This window comes from Vicia villosa, unplaced genomic scaffold (genome assembly GCF_029867415.1).
Source record: "Vicia villosa cultivar HV-30 ecotype Madison, WI unplaced genomic scaffold, Vvil1.0 scaffold8, whole genome shotgun sequence".
Taxonomy (NCBI): Eukaryota; Viridiplantae; Streptophyta; class Magnoliopsida; order Fabales; family Fabaceae; genus Vicia; species Vicia villosa.
In genome coordinates, this window is record NW_026706811.1 from 2,025,219 (window position 1) to 2,043,968 (window position 18,750).

General features: G+C 37.5%; 1 protein-coding gene across 1 annotated transcript; it reads right to left on the bottom strand.

The window, feature by feature from the left end:
• Window positions 1–651: 651 nt before the first annotated feature.
• On the bottom strand, window positions 652–4,624 carry LOC131643159 (uncharacterized). Its single transcript, XM_058913309.1, has 9 exons — window positions 4,269–4,624; window positions 4,039–4,139; window positions 3,653–3,754; window positions 2,361–2,465; window positions 2,086–2,190; window positions 1,768–1,906; window positions 1,429–1,544; window positions 1,286–1,342; window positions 652–947 (listed from the first exon to the last, which is right to left on the bottom strand). The coding sequence occupies exons 1-9, from the start codon at window positions 4,423–4,425 to the stop codon at window positions 864–866; spliced, it is 966 nt and encodes a 321-aa protein (XP_058769292.1). The 5' UTR covers window positions 4,426–4,624; the 3' UTR covers window positions 652–863.
• Window positions 4,625–18,750: the final 14,126 nt, after the last annotated feature.

Here is an 18,750-nt window from a genome sequence, read left to right on the forward strand (position 1 = left end):
AATAAAGTGTCAAAGATGGAAATAGTATCAAGATTAGGGGTGGCAAAATGGACCGCCCGCCCCGCCCGCCGCCCGCCTTAAGCCCGCCAAAAAACGAGCGGAGCGGACATGCCCGCCAAGTGAAATGGACATAAAAATCACGCCCGTCCCGCCAAGATGGCGGGTTGGCGGGCGGCGGGCTTACCCACCTATTTTTATTTATATTTTTTAATAGATTAATAGTTTTTTTTTACCTTTTAATTAAATTTTTCACTTATTTTTTAAAACAATTTTTTATAAAAGCAACTTTTTAACAAATTTTAGTTAAAAAAATATCACATGGCCCGTTTTGTCACCCCTAGTCAAGATGAAACCCTTGAGAATTTTCCAATTTTGAGGTAGCTTCATGCACTTGATTAAAGAAGAAACCGAAGGAAATTTTACGCTATCTGTTTTTAGGAATATATATATTATCTTTTATTTCAAAAAAAGAATTACATTATAAATAAAACATAGAAAATAATATATTTAAGGTTTTTGAACTATTTAAGAATTTTTAAATAGTTTTTTCAACTAAAAATAGATGCAAGCACCTTCTTTAATTAATATATTGCTTAATAGTTAGTCTATAATAGTAAGGTTAAGAGAGTTTCTTAATTTACCCTTTAAAAATGCAGAGACAGAAGGTTCCTTCCAATATTGTATTTTAGCAAATTTAAATATATAGATAGAAAGATGAATTGAGAAATTTCCAAAAATTATGTCTAATATTTCTTGAGTTTCTTTTCCCACTCTCATTGTCCTTAAAAATTGTATTCCTCCATTCTTCTTTAATCCAAACACAAGTCCTCATAACTGTTTTAAACATTCACACATCAAGCTTATCAACCTTTTGATTTCCTCTTCTTTTGAGCCCATGTTGGTCCATAAATCGCCAAAAGGGTCCGGCCGAACCGCCTATCGGTTATCTGCAGTTCCAAACAATCACATACACATCTCACACTCGCAGAAATATCATCAAACTAAAGTATATCAAGTCTATAAAAGTAGGTCAAAAGAATTTTCAGTATTTTAAAACCCGAACTGAATGTTCAACCAATTGAACAGCAAACTAATAATGTCCACAATTCAGTTACTCGAGTAGTTCGATTGTGGTTTCGTCCTAGTGCGAATGGTTTAAAGCAGTTGAACCATGAACTAGTAGTCTCACTAGTTCAATATTTAAAACATCGGAAATTTCAAGAAAAAATGGATGGTTGGCATTAAGCAAAATTACAAACATGGTAGGGTTAATTACTCTAATTACCTTAACAAGATGTCCACAAGACTCCAGCATGTCGGTTTTCAAAGGATATTCGACTACCTAGATAAAAACAAGAGTTCGATTTAAACTTAGTAACCAGAAGATTATTTAGACCAAGAATAAAAAAGTATGAAAATACTGCATACGATAAAAGTGTCTTCTCCAAGAAAGGGTGATTCCGAAATCAGTCCCATTAGCACCGCATAGTCAACTTGTACGTATGGAGGAGTGACACTAATGTAATCAAATGTGCCCTTGTTTCCTGCATGTGAACAATTCAAATAGCTCAAACTTGACGAAACCGCAATTGAACCACTCAAATAACCGAATCGTAGACAATGATGATTCAAGGTTTAACTGGTGCAACTGTCCGATTCAGTTTTTAAAACATTGCTTGGATCCTTGGAATATTTATTGCATTTCCTTGAACAAGATTGTTAACAATACTACATAAAATGAAGTTAAAAGGAAAAGGATGTACATGCCTACAAATTGCTCTGCGCGTTCGAAGAATTTCTCCACGCGGACAGTGTGAATGACTGAATCATCGAGGAATCCGGTCACCTTTAAGTTTGGACGTAAAACATCTGATACAACCCAAGGATCCATCTCAACAAAATGAACCTAAAATATTTGCTTTTGTTAAAATCATATAACCAAACAAATTTAGCAAACAAATGTGTTATAAGTGGGAATATTTATAAACAAATTGTTGGAAATCTCGGTACGAATCTCCTTAAACTTGATTAAATCTATTAATTCCATTTTTTTAACCAAAGTGATTACTGAAAACTGATTATTACCTCAGAACATCCTCGGCTAAGTGCTTCAATTCCAACAGAACCGGTACCGCTATACAAGTCTAACCAGCGTCCAGGTCTCAAGGATGCAGGAGAGCCACAAGCCGCCTTTACATTAGGAAAAAAAATATATTACTTATGAAAACAGCTCATAACTTATATTGAAACAATTTGATTTTATTTTATTCGTTGTTATAGAAATAACTTATACCTAAACATTTATATGATAAGCACTTGTGGTGTAAACTAATATAAGATATAACACTTGCGACTTGTACCTGTAATATACCAAAGGCTGCACCTTTCACAACCTCCATCATGGGGCGCACATCCATGCTGTTTGGTGAGAGTAGCTTCGTTCTTCGAGCTGTTCCTCCAACAACCTATGCAGTCATATGAAATAAATGTCAGACATAAATTCATCAGTTCATCGTTTACGATAATGAATTTGTATACAATTCAAAGGGAGTATATCAATATGGTCAACCCTTGAAGGTTATAAAGCCTTGATGCAGTCCAGTTTGAGCTAAGGGTTAAAAGAGAGTTGAAGGAGTTAAAGGATTGGGGTTTCAAACCAGCGTAAGAGAAAATTCTAACGTAACAACTATTATACTAACATTTGAAAACTTAGTAACCATCTTTTCCTAATTAATTGAACCAATTGAGGAAGATGCCGACAGCAAGGTAATCATAGTCATGAAAAGCCATGTGGATAATAGTGACGGCAACACTAAAGCCCGTCAAAAAGTGGTTGAGAAACAAAGATGAATGCAGCGAAAAATTAGATAGTGTGACGAAGGAGAAAAGGCAAACTGGCAACACTAATGTCATTCATTTCATTTCACTCCATTCCATCAATTCAAATATAGCCAAAGTTCACAAGTGAGACAAGAATGAAATAAACAAGTCAGAGCGAATCCACAAATTCATCAACTGATTCAGCTCCATCTCTTTTATCTCCATCTAGTAAATGATCAAATATTCTTACTCGTCAACCTCAAAAACTACTTTGTTTCATTTTGAAAATCAAGAAGGCAAGGAAAACATGAAGATCATAAACAAGCGAGAGTGTTTTGAACTTATAATGGAAACTGAACAAACTCTAAATATGTCTCTCATCTTAAGCTTATAGATAGATATATTGGCAATTTCGCTGTCGTCTTAAACCCTCTGATTTTCAGAAGAAACAGACCCTAGTAATTCAGAATTCAACGGAAAGGTGTAAAATAGCTTGGCCAACAGGCCAGGGATTGTTTTAGCCAGGCTTCACACTATCATACTCCTGGTCGATTGGCCTATACTAACGCTCGTTAACCTCTAAGCCCAACCACTTGATTAAAATGAATATTTGGAAGTCAAGGACCAAGAAAGGCGATTAAGCTTTTCTACAAAAATTAATTAAAAAGAACTTCTCAAAAGAGTAAGGCACGCTTCACTTGGAATGCACCACTTTTTCACAACATTTTTATAACAAAGTTTAAACAACCTCACAGCAATTTATCCATAAACACCCACACAATCCTTATTTTCCTCATCAATTAGCACTTCCAAGTCCCAAAAATGAGATTACCTGAAGCAATTTATGTGTCGTACGAGGAGGCTTAGGTTCCTCAGGAGGATCCGGCACTTGCTTCCCTCCTCTTGTCTTTTGTTGATCCTTTTTCCTCTTGGACTACACAGTTGCATTCACAGCAAAGTTCATAAAACAAATGAATAAGAGACAGTTTTCACAGGCATTTATAAAATAGCACATTCTTAAACGAAATCTAGCTATTGCATCTCAAATTTTCAAAAACTCATATCTCAACTTCAATCTAGTAAGCACTTATTTGTAAATCAACAACAAAAACTCATTCAAATTACAAAGGTTAACAGTAATCCAATTCAAACAGAGCTCACAAAAGGTTAAATTGACATATGAAATTGAAATTTACAAGCATAAAAAAATGAAAAAACCTTTGGAGACGATTGAGAAAAGTACTCATCAGCATCAACGTCATAACCATACCGTTCAAGTAAGATTTTTTTATCTTCTTTCGCCAACTCATTTCCTGATTCTGCAAACAATAGAAGAAACACAAATTTCCCATTACTGTAAAACACAAAAAATGATTAAAAAATTGTTTTTTTTTTCTTCAAAATTGAATTATGTGAAGGAAGAAAAAAAACAGCAATGGTGAACTTACTTGAAGAAGCGAAGAGGGTTAATGAAGAAGAGCGTTTGGATGAGAAAGTGAGAAGAGGAAGAAGATAAGAAGGTGAAGAAGGAGAAGAAGATGAAGAAAGATTGGTTTGGGTGTTTAGAAGGAGTGGTGAATGTGTTGGAGGGGAGAAAAGAGACATTTTTTTATTTGAATTTGATGAGTTGTGAGTGTGAAATTTGGTTGGAATTGAAAGAAGAAATTGAGATTGGTGAAGGTAGTGGAAGAAGGTGAGAGAGAAAATATGAGCAAACGTAAAGGAACACGACCGTCGTGAGAAAGCAGTTGTGTTGAGTTAAGGATAAAACGACCGCCAAAGGCTGCACTGACAACATAAGCTGAACGAAAACAAGAGATATTATTTTCACTTTATTTTAGTAAAAATAAATTTTTTAATTCTTTAAGAAGATAAAAATGTTAGGAATTTGTATGGAAAAAAAATATGACTCATTTAGTAATTTAATATTAATCAAAAAGAAAAATTAACTAGACAATTTATTAGAATTTTTTTTTAAATAACCATGTATTAGAAAAAAAATTACGCAAATAACTATACTTCGGAAAAAATTACGCAAATAACCAAGTTTCAGAAAACATTGACACCAATGCGCCATGTGAGATGGCGCCACCATTGTATCAGATGAAGGGAGGCGCACAACTTTTCTGCAATAAGCCATCTCAGATGGCGTCTTGGTGCATTTTCAAATGGAAAATTGAACAAAAATATACAAGGAGGCGCCATATGAGATGGCTCTTCCTCCTAAAAGTTGAAGGGAGGCGCCATTTGACATGGCTTATTGGGACTGAGTGTGTTAGAACAAGATTTGTTCTGATCAATTATCTTAGTTTTGATGATAACAATAATATGAATTTTGCTTAAGATAAAATGGTACTCTAATCCAATGCAATTTCCCTTTCAGGAAATATATAAAGAGTATGCATAATTCAGCGCTCAGAAGCTTTGTCTCAAAGGGTTCAGCATGCAACATCAGAACATGGTCTGGCAAGACATCAGAAGATGGTCGAAGCAGAATCAGAACATGGGTCTATGGAAGCATCAGAAGAACATGAGATCAGAAGCACTGAAGTTCTGATGGTATCACGCTCAGAAGCACTTCAAGGTCAGAAGATCAGAAGATGCTATGCACCAAGCTGTTTGACTCTGATGATATTCAAACGTTGTATTCACAAACATCAGATCAGAAGGAAGTACAAGTGGCAGGCTACGCTGACTGACAAAAGGAACGTTAAAAGCTATTAAAGGCTACGTCAGTAGACACAGCGTGAACAAGGCTCGAGGTAGTTGACAAAAGCGTATAACATTAAATGCGATGCTGTACGGAACACGCAAAGCATTAAATGCACTCAACGGTCATCTTCTCCAACGCCTATAAATATGAAGTTCTGATGAGAAGCAAGGTTAACGATTCTACACAAAACAACTCATATCAACTTGCTGAAACGCTGTTAAAATCAAAGCTCAGAATCTTCATCTTCATCAAAGCTCACTACATTGCTGTTGTAATATATTAGTGAGATTAAGCTTAAACGTTAAGAGAAATATCACAGTTTGTGATTATAGCTTTTAAGAAGCAATTGTAATACTCTTAGAATTGATTACATTAAGTTGTAAGGAACTAGAGTGATCGTGTGGATCAGTATACTCTAGGAAGTCTTAGAGGTTATCTAAGCAGGTTGTAACTAGAGTGATCGTGTGGATCAGAATACTCTAGAAAAGTCTTAGAGGGTATCTAAGCAGTTGTTCCTGGAGTGATCAGTGTGTGATCAGAAGACTCTGGAAGACTTAGTTGCTGACTAAGTGGAAAACCATTGTAATCCGTGCGATTAGTGGATTAAATCCTCAGTTGAGGTAAATCATCTCTGCGGGGGTGGACTGGAGTAGTTTAGTTAACAACGAACCAGGATAAAAATAACTGTGCAATTTATTTTTATCTGTCAAGTTTTTAAAGCTACACTTATTCAAACCCCCCCTTTCTAAGTGTTTTTCTATCCTTCAATTGGCATCAGAGCGCCGGTTCTAAGGTGCAAGCACTTAACCGTGTTTAGAAAAGATTCAGGAAGAGAAACGCTTCAGTAAAAGATGGTTGATGAAACTGAAAAGTCTACACCTGCATCTACATCTGGCTCTGCTGAGCAACACAACGGTAACAATGGTTATACTAGACCGCCGGTATTTGATGGTGAAAACTTTGAATACTGGAAAGATAAACTGGAAAGTTACTTTCTTGGTCTAGATGGTGATCTATGGGATCTTCTGATGGATGGTTACAAACATCCAGTAAATGCCAGTGGCGTAAAGCTGACAAGGCAAGAAATGAATGATGATCAGAAGAAGCTTTTCAGGAATCATCATAAATGCAGAACTGTTTTGCTGAATGCTATCTCTCATGCTGAGTATGAGAAGATATCTAACAGGGAAACGGCCTATGACATATATGAGTCCTTGAAAATGACTCATGAAGGAAATGCTCAAGTCAAGGAGACTAAAGCTCTCGCTTTAATCCAGAAGTATGAAGCCTTCAAGATGGAGGATGATGAAGACATTGAAAAGATGTTTTCAAGATTTCAAACTCTTACTGCTGGATTGAGAGTTCTTGACAAGGGATACACCAAGGCTGATCACGTAAAGAAGATCATCAGAAGCTTACCCAGAAGATGGGGTCCTATGGTGACTGCATTCAAGATTGCAAAGAATCTGAATGAAGTTTCTCTGGAAGAGCTTATCAGTGCCTTGAGAAGCCATGAAATAGAGCTGGACGCAAATGAGCCTCAAAAGAAAGGTAAGTCTATTGCATTAAAATCCAATATCAAGAAATGCACTAACGCTTTTCAGGTTAGAGAAGAAGATCCTGAAGAATCAGAATCTGAAGAAGAAGATGAACTGTCCTTGATCTCCAGAAGGCTAAATCAACTCTGGAAGAACAAGCAAAGGAAGTTCAGAGGCGTCAGAAGTTCAAAGAAATTTGAACGTGGAGAATCTTCTGATGACAGAAGATTTGACAAGAAGAAGGTCATGTGCTATGAATGCAATGAGCCTGGACACTTCAAGAATGAATGTCCAAAACTTCAGAAGGAAAATCCCAAGAAGAAGTTTCATAAGAAGAAAGGTCTTATGGCAACCTGGGATGAGTCAGAAGATGATTCAGACTCTGAAGATGAGCAGGCTAACTGTGCGATGATGGCGACAGAAGATGACGGATCAGAATCTACATCAGAATCAGATTCTGAAGAGGTATTTTCTGAACTTACTAGAGATGAGTTAGTTTCCGGTCTAACAGAACTTCTGGAATTCAAGTCTCAGATTAGTCTCAAATACAAAAAGCTGAAAAAGCTATTTGAATTTGAAACAAAGAAGCTTGAGTTGGAAAATTCTGAATTAAAAGAAAAACTTTTAAAATTATCCAATAATGTTGGATCTCCTTCTGATTCAGAAAAATCCACTCCTAGTCTAAACCATATTCTGAAAGAATATGATTTAAGTTTCAGGAAGTTCTTATCTAGAAGTATTGGCAGAAGTCAGCTAGCTTCTATGATATATGCTGTGTCTGGAAACAAAAGAGTTGGCATTGGTTTTGAGGATGAAACCCCATACAAACTTGAACCTGTTGATGAAATGAAATTCACATACAAGCCATTGTATGATCAGTTCAAGTATGGCCACTCCCATGATATTAGGCACACTTCACATGCTCAAAGTTTTCACATAACACACACCAAAAAGCATGTGACACAACCTAGGAAATATCATGAAACTCACATTAAAAATTATCATGCTATTCCTCCTATTGATTACAATGTTAAACCCAAGTTCAATCAGAACTTGAGAAAATCTAACAAGAAAGGACCCAAGAAGATGTGGGTACCAAAGAAAAAGACTATTTCTTTTGCAGATTCTCTTAGCAACAAAGAAGATAAAAGTCAACATGTCAAGTCACCTGGATTCAAGTTGGTCTCAACACTTGAAGGGAAGAATAACTGTCTTCCAAGTTCTGGTACTTAAATCTGTTGAAGAAACTATGTCTGTAGGAGATCAGAAAAGATAGTTTATCAGTCTTGAAACCATTTGTCTTGTTTGTTTCTAAAGCAATGGTGTTTCGTTCTTGATTTTTCTGAATGCTCTAAATGCTACAGAATATACAATATTGAAACATTGATTGTGGACGAATCAATAAATATCTGGTTTGATGATAAACTTGTTTTTGATGAAACAAAGCAGCTTAAGAATTTCTGCAGATACAGTTTTATCTTATCAGAAGTTGCAGAACAAAGAAGTGAATCTCCAGAAGCTGTGTATATCAGAAGTAATGGATCAGAAGATCATTCAGATTTATATCAGCACACTTCAGAAGGAGTGTTTTTAGAAGAGAAACTTGATCAGATCAGAAGCAGTGATCAGAATCTGAAGGCGTAAAGTCTATTCTGAAATTTACAGCTGTCATCTATTATCTGATGGTGAACACGTGTCTGTACGGTTAGTACAAAGCGTGCAGTTGAAAAGACGCCGACCTAGGTAACTGTATTAAATCATTTCATTTACTGTGTTCTCTCTCCTAATGTCATTTCTCATTAAATGCATAATGATTTCTTTTTAAATCTTTTAAATAACCCGCTTCATCTTCATTCCCTCTTTTTCTCTCTTTCTCTCTTTTTTGTGCATTCACTTCGTTGCATTTCTCTTCAAACCCTAGTTCTTGATTTGATCTCAAAGCATTATCATCATGAACTCATCTTCTTGTTCATCAAATTCAAAAGAAAGGCTCACTTCTACACAGATCCTTTTAAGCAAATATGAGCATGCTCCATTGAAAACATGCTTAATACCCACGAAAGAACTGGAAGTTCTATGTGAATCTGCTATGGACATCAACAACCTTAAAGCTAATGGCTTTCAGTGTGATGCAAGAATCCTTGAGCAAGGATGGTCTAAATATCTTGATAGATTGGTTGGTCCAATTTATCCTGAACTTGTGAAGGATTTTTGGGTACATGCAACGGTTACTCCAACTGCCATCATTTCATTCGTGCTAGGGCATGAAGTGGTTATCACTGAGAAGCTCATCAGGAAGCTGTACAATCTTGATGATGAAGAAGGTTGGTCTGGTCTTCAACCCAATACAGTTGACTGGACTCCAGTTGAAAAACAAATCTCTACGGTTTTTGGAATTGATTCTCATAACACGGGCACCTTAAGGCCTTTTTATAAAGTATGGGCTGAGATTATTCTGGGTTCTCTTCACCATAGAAAAAGGATGCTCTCCTCCTCTTACATCAGTCCGACTCACAAGTATACTCTTTTCTGCATTGGCAAAAAGATAGAGATCAACATCTCTCATATTCTGTTTGAGAATCTGAAAATTTCTATCTTTGAGTCAAGAGAAGATGAAAGGGCGAAGTACCCTCATATTCCAAGAACAACCATTCCATTCGGAAGGATGATTTCAGACATTCTGATTGAAAGCAAAGTGGTGGACTCCATCAGAAAACTCAATGCATCCCATTTTCTTGGAGTAATTCAAGGTCCCATTTTCAATGGTGTTGATTTGTTCAGACTGGAACTCATTAAGAATGTACCTTTTGTGTGCACAAGCTTTCCTGACATTCTGTCAAGAAGAATTGCTGTTGAAGGATTCATCTCCTTGTTTCATAAAGAACTTGATCATGTTGTCAAGCTTTACTTGGAAGATTGTGTTAGGAAGCAATCAGACGTTGATCCTGCTTGGATCCGTGGCAGAGTACTCCCGTCCAAAGATGATATTCTGAAGAAGGATAAGAAGGAACGACAGGCAAGGCTAAAAAGAAAGGCACAAGAAGATGAGGCTGAGAGAGCCAAGAAGTTGAGAGTCACCTTTGATCCTGACAAGGTGGAATCTAAAGAACGAAGGGAGAAAAGGATTAGAGATTCCTTTCGCAGAACCAGATCTTCTTCTTCTGTGCAAATCTCCAGGCAGGTTTTTACTCCACCTCCTTCTGTCCCTAAACCTTCTCCCCAATCACCTCCTTCTGAACATAAAGTAAACTTCACCTTACCAAATCCTTCTCCTTCATCCTTCTCCTCTCCCATTCTAAACCCCACACCTTTAAGTATTATTCCCCCAACTCCTTCTGATAAATCTTTCTCACCAATTCCCTTTACAAATACTCCATCCTCGTCTCAATCTATCATTTCTGATATTCCATCCTCATCAATCATTCTCTCAGATATCCCTTCTTCCTCATCCACCGCACCTCCACCTTCTATATCCCATCCCTTACCTACCAGAAAATCCAAACCTTACTGTCTTCTCTACCCTGACTACAAATTCACCTTCAATCCGCCTGAACCTGAACCCTATACCTACCTGGAACTTTTCAGACATGAGGTGATTAGCAGTCTAGACCTTCTGAAGGGTGCATTTCTAAATGGTCTGGATGATGTTTCTACAAGAAATCTCTGGAGAAGATTTCGCAAGGATTTTCAAGTAGAAGCAATGGGAGTACAGAAAAGACTAGTGGCTGCTGCCCCTGGTTACCCTGGTTACCTTCTGGAGGATGATAATGGTATATACTACCATCCTCTCAGAAATTGTGTTGCTGCTGAGGAGAAGCCCTTTGTGGATGAATTGGAAGTAGCAAGACTGGCTGCTGAAATGGAAGCAAATCCATGCAGGGATATGGTTATCTGGATTCCTGATTATCCTGTTCTTCTTGGAGATTTCAAGACCCTATTTGACTTTCTGAGGGAAAACCCTTCTGAGAAAGACCCAAGCTTGGTCATTCCAGAAGTTGTTGACCCACCAGAAGTTGAAGGTCCTTCTGCTCCCAGGAATCTAGCTGCCATTCTTCAGGCACTTGAGAATGGAGACTCGGAAATTCCTGCTGCAGAATATGGAGATGCTTCTATGCAAGAAGCAGATGCTGAAGATCATGTTGCTAAAACTGTTCCTGTTGAGGAAATCCCTGCAAATGATCTATCTATGGATGCTGCAGATCAACATGTCATCCCTGTGGATAGAAGCTGTGAAGCTTCTTCTGATGAATCTTCTCGTCTTGCAAGGACTCTGGAAGAAATTCAGAAGAGACAGGATGAGCAAAGTGTTAGAACAAGATTTGTTCTGATCAATTATCTTAGTTTTGATGATAACAATAATATGAATTTTGCTTAAGATAATATGGTACTCTAATCCAATGCAATTTCCTTTTCAGGAAATATATAAAGAGTACGCATAATTCAGCGCTCAGAAGCTTTGTCTCAAAGGGTTCAGCATGCAACATCAGAACATGGTCTGGCAAGACATCAGAAGATGGTCGAAGCAGAATCAGAACATGGGTCTATGGAAGCATCAGAAGAACAAGAGAACAGAAGCACTGAAGTTCTGATGGTATCACGCTCAGAAGCACTTCAAGGTCAGAAGATCAGAAGATGCTTTGCACCAAGCTGTTTGACTCTGATGATATTCAAACGTTGTATTCACAAACATCAGATCAGAAGGAAGTACAAGTGGCAAGCTACGCTGACTGACAAAAGGAACGTTAAAAGCTATTATAGGCTACGTCAGTAGACACAGCGTGAACAAGGCTCGAGGTAGTTGACAAAAGCGTATAACATTAAATGCGATGCTGTACGGAACACGCAAAGCATTAAATGCACTCAACGGTCATCTTCTCCAACGCCTATAAATATGAAGTTCTGATGAGAAGCAAGGTTAACGATTCTGCACCAAAACAACACATATTAACTTGCTGAAACGCTGTTCAAATCAAAGCTCAGAATCTTCATCTTCATCAAAGCTCACTACATTGCTGTTGTAATATATTAGTGAGATTAAGCTTAAACGTTAAGAGAAATATCACAGTTTGTGATTATAGCTTTTAAGAAGCAATTGTAATACTCTTAGAATTGATTACATTAAGTTGTAAGGAACTAGAGTGATCGTGTGGATCAGAATACTCTAGGAAGTCTTAGAGGTTATCTAAGCAGGTTGTAACTAGAGTGATCGTGTGGATCAGTATACTCTAGAAAAGTCTTAGAGGGTATCTAAGCAGTTGTTGCTGGAGTGATCAGTGTGTGATCAGAAGACTCTGGAAGACTTAGTTGCTGACTAAGTGGAAAACCATTGTAATCCGTGCGATTAGTGGATTAAATCCTCAGTTGAGGTAAATCATCTCTGCGGGGGTGGACTGGAGTAGTTTAGTTAACAACAAACCAGGATAAAAATAACTGTGCAATTTATTTTTATCTGTCAAGTTTTTAAAGCTACACTTATTCAAACCCCCCCTTTCTAAGTGTTTTTCTATCCTTCAATTGGCATCAGAGCGCCGGTTCTAAGGTGCAAGCACTTAACCGTGTTTAGAAAAGATTCAGGAAGAGAAAAACGCTTCAGTAAAAGATGGTTGATGAAAGTGAAAAGTCTACACCTACATCTACATCTGGCTCTGCTGAGCAATACAACGGTAACAATGGTTATACTAGACCGCCGGTATTTGATGGTGAAAACTTTGAATACTGGAAAGATAAACTGGAAAGTTACTTTCTTGGTCTAGACGGTGATCTATGGGATCTTCTGATGGATGGTTACAAACATCCAGTAAATGCCAGTGGCGTAAAGCTGACAAGGCAAGAAATGAATGATGATCAGAAAAAGCTTTTCAGGAATCATCATAAATGCAGAACTGTTTTGCTGAATGCTATCTCTCATGCTGAGTATGAGAAGATATCTAACAGGGAAACGGCCTATGACATATATGAGTCCTTGAAAATGACTCATGAAGGAAATGCTCAAGTCAAGGAGACTAAAGCTCTAGCTTTAATCCAGAAGTATGAAGCCTTCAAGATGGAGGATGATGAAGACATTGAAAAGATGTTTTCAAGATTTCAAACTCTTACTGCTGGATTGAGAGTTCTTGACAAGGGATACACCAAGGCTGATCACGTAAAGAAGATCATCAGAAGCTTACCCAGAAGATGGGGTCCTATGGTGACTGCATTCAAGATTGCAAAGAATCTGAATGAAGTTTCTCTGGAAGAGCTTATCAGTGCCTTGAGGAGTCATGAAATAGAGCTGGACGCAAATGAGCCTCAAAAGAAAGGTAAGTCTATTGCATTAAAATCCAATATCAAGAAATGCACTAACGCTTTTCAGGCTAGAGAAGAAGATCCTGAAGAATCAGAATCTGAAGAAGAAGATGAACTGTCTTTGATCTCCAGAAGGCTAAATCAACTCTGGAAGACCAAGCAAAGGAAGTTCAGAGGCTTCAGAAGTTCAAAGAAATTTGAACGTGGAGAATCTTCTGATGACAGAAGATTTGACAAGAAGAAGGTCATGTGCTATGAATGCAATGAGCCTGGACACTTCAAGAATGAATGTCCAAATCTTCAGAAGGAAAATCCCAAGAAGAAGTTTCATAAGAAGAAAGGTCTTATGGCAACCTGGGATGAGTCAGAAGATGATTCAGACTCTGAAGATGAGCAGGCTAACTGTGCGCTGATGGCGACAGAAGATGACGGATCAGAATCTACATCAGAATCAGATTCTGAAGAGGTATTTTCTGAACTTACTAGAGATGAGTTAGTTTCCGGTCTAACTGAACTTCTGGAACTCAAGTCTCAGATCAGTCTCAAATACAAGAAGCTGAAAAAGCTATTTGAATTTGAGACAAAGAAGCTTGAGTTGGAGAATTCTGAATTAAAAGAAAAACTTTTAAAATTATCCAATAATGTTGGATCTCCTTCTGATTCAGAAAAATCCACTCCTAGTCTAAACCATATTCTGAAAGAATATGATTTAAGCTTCAGGAAGTTCTTATCTAGAAGTATTGGCAGAAGTCAGCTAGCTTCTATGATATATGCTGTGTCTGGAAACAAAAGAGTCGGCATTGGTTTTGAGGGTGAAACCCCATACAAACTTGAACCTGTTGATGAAATGAAATTCACATACAAGCCATTGTATGATCAGTTCAAGTATGGCCACTCCCATGATATTAGGCACACTTCACATGCTCAAAGTTTTCACATAACACACACCAAAAAGCATGTGACACAACCTAGGAAATATCATGGAACTCACATTAAGAATTATCATGATGTTCCTCCTATTGCTTACAATGTTAAACCCAAGTTCAATCAGAACTTGAGGAGAACTAACAAGAAAGGACCCAAGAAGATGTGGGTACCTAAGGATAAGATTATTCCTATTGCAGATATCCTTGACTGCAAAAAGGACAAAGCACAACATGTCATGGTACCTGGACTCTGGATGCTCACGACACATGACAGGAAGAAGGTCTATGTTCCAAGACCTGGTGCTTAAGTCTGGAGGGGAAGTCAAGTTTGGAGGAGATCAGAAGGGCAAGATAATTGGCTCTGGAACTATAAAGTCTGGTAACTCTCCTTCCATTTCTAATGTACTTCTTGTAGAAGGATTAACACATAACCTCTTATCTATCAGTCAATTGAGTGACAATGGTTATGATATAATCTTTAATCAAGAGTCTTGCAAGGCTGTAAATCAGAAGGATGGCTCAATCCTATTTACAGGCAAGAGGAAGAACAACATTTATAAGACAGATCTGCAAGATCTTATGAGTCAGAAGGTGACTTGTCTTATGTCTGTTTCTGAAGAACAGTGGGTCTGGCACAGAAGATTAGGTCATGCTAGTTTGAGAAAGATTTCTCAGATTAACAAACTGAATCTTGTCAGAGGACTCCCTAATCTGAAATTCAAATCAGATGCTCTTTGTGAAGCATGTCAGAAGGGCAAGTTCTTCAAACCTGCATTCAAGTCCAAGAATGTTGTTTCTACCTCAAGGCCATTAGAACTCTTGCACATTGATCTGTTTGGCCCAGTCAAAACAGCATCTGTCAGAGGGAAGAAATATGGATTAGTCATCGTAGATGATTATAGCCGCTGGACATGGGTAAAATTCTTGAAACACAAGGATGAGTCTCATTCAGTGTTCTTTGATTTCTGCATTCAGATTCAATCTGAAAAAGAGTGTAAAATCATAAAGGTCAGAAGTGATCATGGTGGTGAATTTGAGAACAGATCCTTTGAAGAATTCTTCAAAGAAAATGGTATTGCCCATGATTTCTCTTGTCCTAGAACTCCACAGCAAAATGGAGTTGTAGAACGAAAGAATAGGACTCTGCAAGAAATGGCCAGAACCATGATCAATGAAACCAATATGGCTAAGCATTTCTGGGCAGAAGCAATAAACACTGCATGCTATATTCAGAATAGAATCTCTATCAGACCTATTCTAAATAAGACTCCTTATGAATTGTGGAAGAATAGAAAGCCCAACATTTCATATTTCCATCCTTTTGGATGTGTATGTTTTATTCTGAACACTAAAGATCATCTTGGTAAGTTTGATTCCAAAGCTCAAAAATGTTTCCTTCTTGGATATTCTGAACGCTCAAAAGGCTACAGAGTATACAATACTGAAACATTGATTGTAGAAGAATCAATCAATATCAGGTTTGATGATAAGCTTGGTTCTGAAAAACCAAAGCAGTTTGATAATTTTGCAGATTGTGATATTGATATATCAGAAGTTGTTGAGCCAAGAAGCAACGCATCAGAAGCAGAGCTTCTCAGAAGCAAAGAATCTGAAGATCAAGTATCAGCTTCTCTGGAGAATCTAAGCATATCTGAAGAACCATCTGTCAGAAGATCATCCAGACTCATCTCTGGTCATTCAGAAGATGTCATTCTTGGAAAGAAGGATGATCCAATCAGAACAAGAGCATTCCTTAAGAACAATGCAGACTGTCAATTAGGTCTTGTATCTTTGATCGAGCCAACTTCTGTTGATCATGCTCTAGAAGATCCAGACTGGATAATTGCTATGCAAGAAGAACTGAATCAGTTTACAAGGAATGATGTTTGGGATCTTGTTCCTAGACCAGATGGATTCAATATAATCGGTACAAAATGGGTCTTCAGAAACAAGCTCAGTGAGAAAGGTGAAGTAGTAAGGAACAAAGCCAGACTGGTGGCTCAGGGTTATAGTCAGCAAGAAGGGATTGACTATACAGAAACCTTTGCACCAGTGGCCAGGTTAGAATCTATCCGTCTATTAATTTCATTTGCCACTCAACATAACATCACTCTCTATCAAATGGATGTTAAGAGTGCCTTCTTAAATGGTTATATAGATGAAGAAGTTTATGTCCATCAACCTCCTGGTTTTGAAGACTCTATGTCTCCTAATCATGTTTTTAAATTAAAGAAATCGTTATATGGATTGAAACAAGCTCCCAGAGCTTGGTATGAACGCTTAAGTTCTTTCCTTCTGGATAATGGTTTCACTAGAGGAAAAGTGGACACTACTCTCTTTTGTAAAACCTTTAAAAGGGATATTTTAATTTGTCAAATATATGTAGATGATATTATTTTTGGAACATCTAATGCTACACTTGGAAAGGAGTTTGCTGAGTCTATGCAGGCTGAGTTTGAAATGAGCATGATGGGAGAACTCAAGTATTTCCTTGGAATACAAATAAATCAAACATCAGAAGGAACGTATGTTCACCAAACCAAGTATGTGAAGGAACTTATGAAGAAGTTTAATCTTCTAGACTGCAAAGAAGCCAAAACTCCTATGCATCCAACATGCATCCTAGGTAAGGATGAGGTAAGTAAGAAGGTAGATCAGAAGTTATACAGAGGTATGATTGGATCTCTTCTATATCTGACTGCTTCTAGACCTGACATTCTGTTCAGTGTTTGTTTGTGTGCTAGATTCCAATCATATCCTAGAGAATCTCATTTAACAGCTGTTAAGAGAATTCTAAGGTATCTGAAAGGTACTACTAATGTTGGCTTAGTTTACAGAAAATCTAAAGAATACAACTTAGTAGGATTCTGCGATGCTGACTATGCTGGAGACAGAATTGAAAGAAAGAGTACTTCGGGAAGTTGCCAATTTCTTGGAAGTCATTTGATCTCCTGGTATAGCAAGAAGCAAGCAACTATTGCTCTATCAACAACAGAAGCAGAATATGTCGCTGCTGCTGGTTGCAGTACACAGATGCTCTGGATGAAGAGTCAGCTAGAAGATTATCAGATATTTGAGAGTAACATTCCTATATTCTGTGATAATACTTCTGCTATATGTTTATCTAAGAATCCCATTCTTCATTCAAAAGCTAAACATATTGAGATCAAACATCATTTCATAAGGGACTATGTTCAGAAGGGTGTTATATCTTTAAGCTTTGTTGATACAGACCATCAATGGGCTGATATCTTTACAAAACCCCTGGCTGAAGATAGGTTTAAGTTCATTCTGAAGAACATCAGTATGGATTTATGCCCAGAATGAGAAGATGAGAAGTTCTTACGTATGAGTATCTTCTGAAATGAATGATTTTTTTAAATCAGAAGTTTTGATTGAAATCTTTTAGAAATTATGATTCGGTTATTACTAACGTTTCATTGTCTAAGTTGATTCAGAACCTCTTTTAAAGCAAAAAAGCTGTAACGTTTTATCTCGGGATGGTAAACCTGTCGTTACTATTCATGGATAAGCGCGCGTGCAGTTGAAGGGACGCCGACCATAGGTAACTGTGCTAGTCACCTCATTTGTCTTTATGTCACGTAACATTAAATGCTATCCATCATTTGTTTCGTTTTACTTTCTTTTAAATATTCTTCAAACGCTTCTCCTTCCCTCTTATATTTTTTGCTATCTCTCCTCTGTCTTTGTTTTCCTTCTCTATCCTTTTGCATTCATATCAAACCCTAGCTGTTCATTATCTGCAAATCTATCATGAACTCTTCATCAAGCCCAGGAAACCATGAAAATGATCAAAACAAAAAGAGAAAAGCTGTTGAAACATCTCCTTCCAAACCCAAAAAGATAAAGATCACCTATGACCCTCTCAAGGTGAATCCATTCGAAGCAATGTTATCTGGAAACTATTCTAGACGTGTGTTTCAACCCCCTGGTGAAAGCCCTCCATCATCTCCATCTTCTTCCTCATCTTGTTTCCTTCAAGACTCAACTTCCTCCTCATCTAACCTCTCCTCTCCCTCAACCCATTCCAAAGAAATCTCTTCTTCTTCACCTGCTGAGAATGTTGTCTCTGATAAAGATTGTGGAAGATCTGCATCAGAACCAAGTCTCCCTGACCTCTCGCCTGGAAGCCCAAGAAGCAGTCAATGATGCGCTTCACTCCTTCATGGCATGCTGGCACAGATTTTGTCTTAGCTAGGGTCTTAGGCTTTGGTCTTAGTAGTTTTCTTTCCTTGTTACATCTGCCTGTTAAACATCCTCTCTTGTAATCTTTCTGTTTGATTATCAATAAAAAGTTTCCTTGTTTTACATTCCAGTGATTTTATTTGTCTCTTGCTTTGCATCTGAATCTTTTGAAATATTCTTTTTGATGTTATGACAAAAAGGGGGAGAAGATAAATGATAAATGATTTGATTAATCTATCAGTTGCTGGGTAAAGCTCCCACA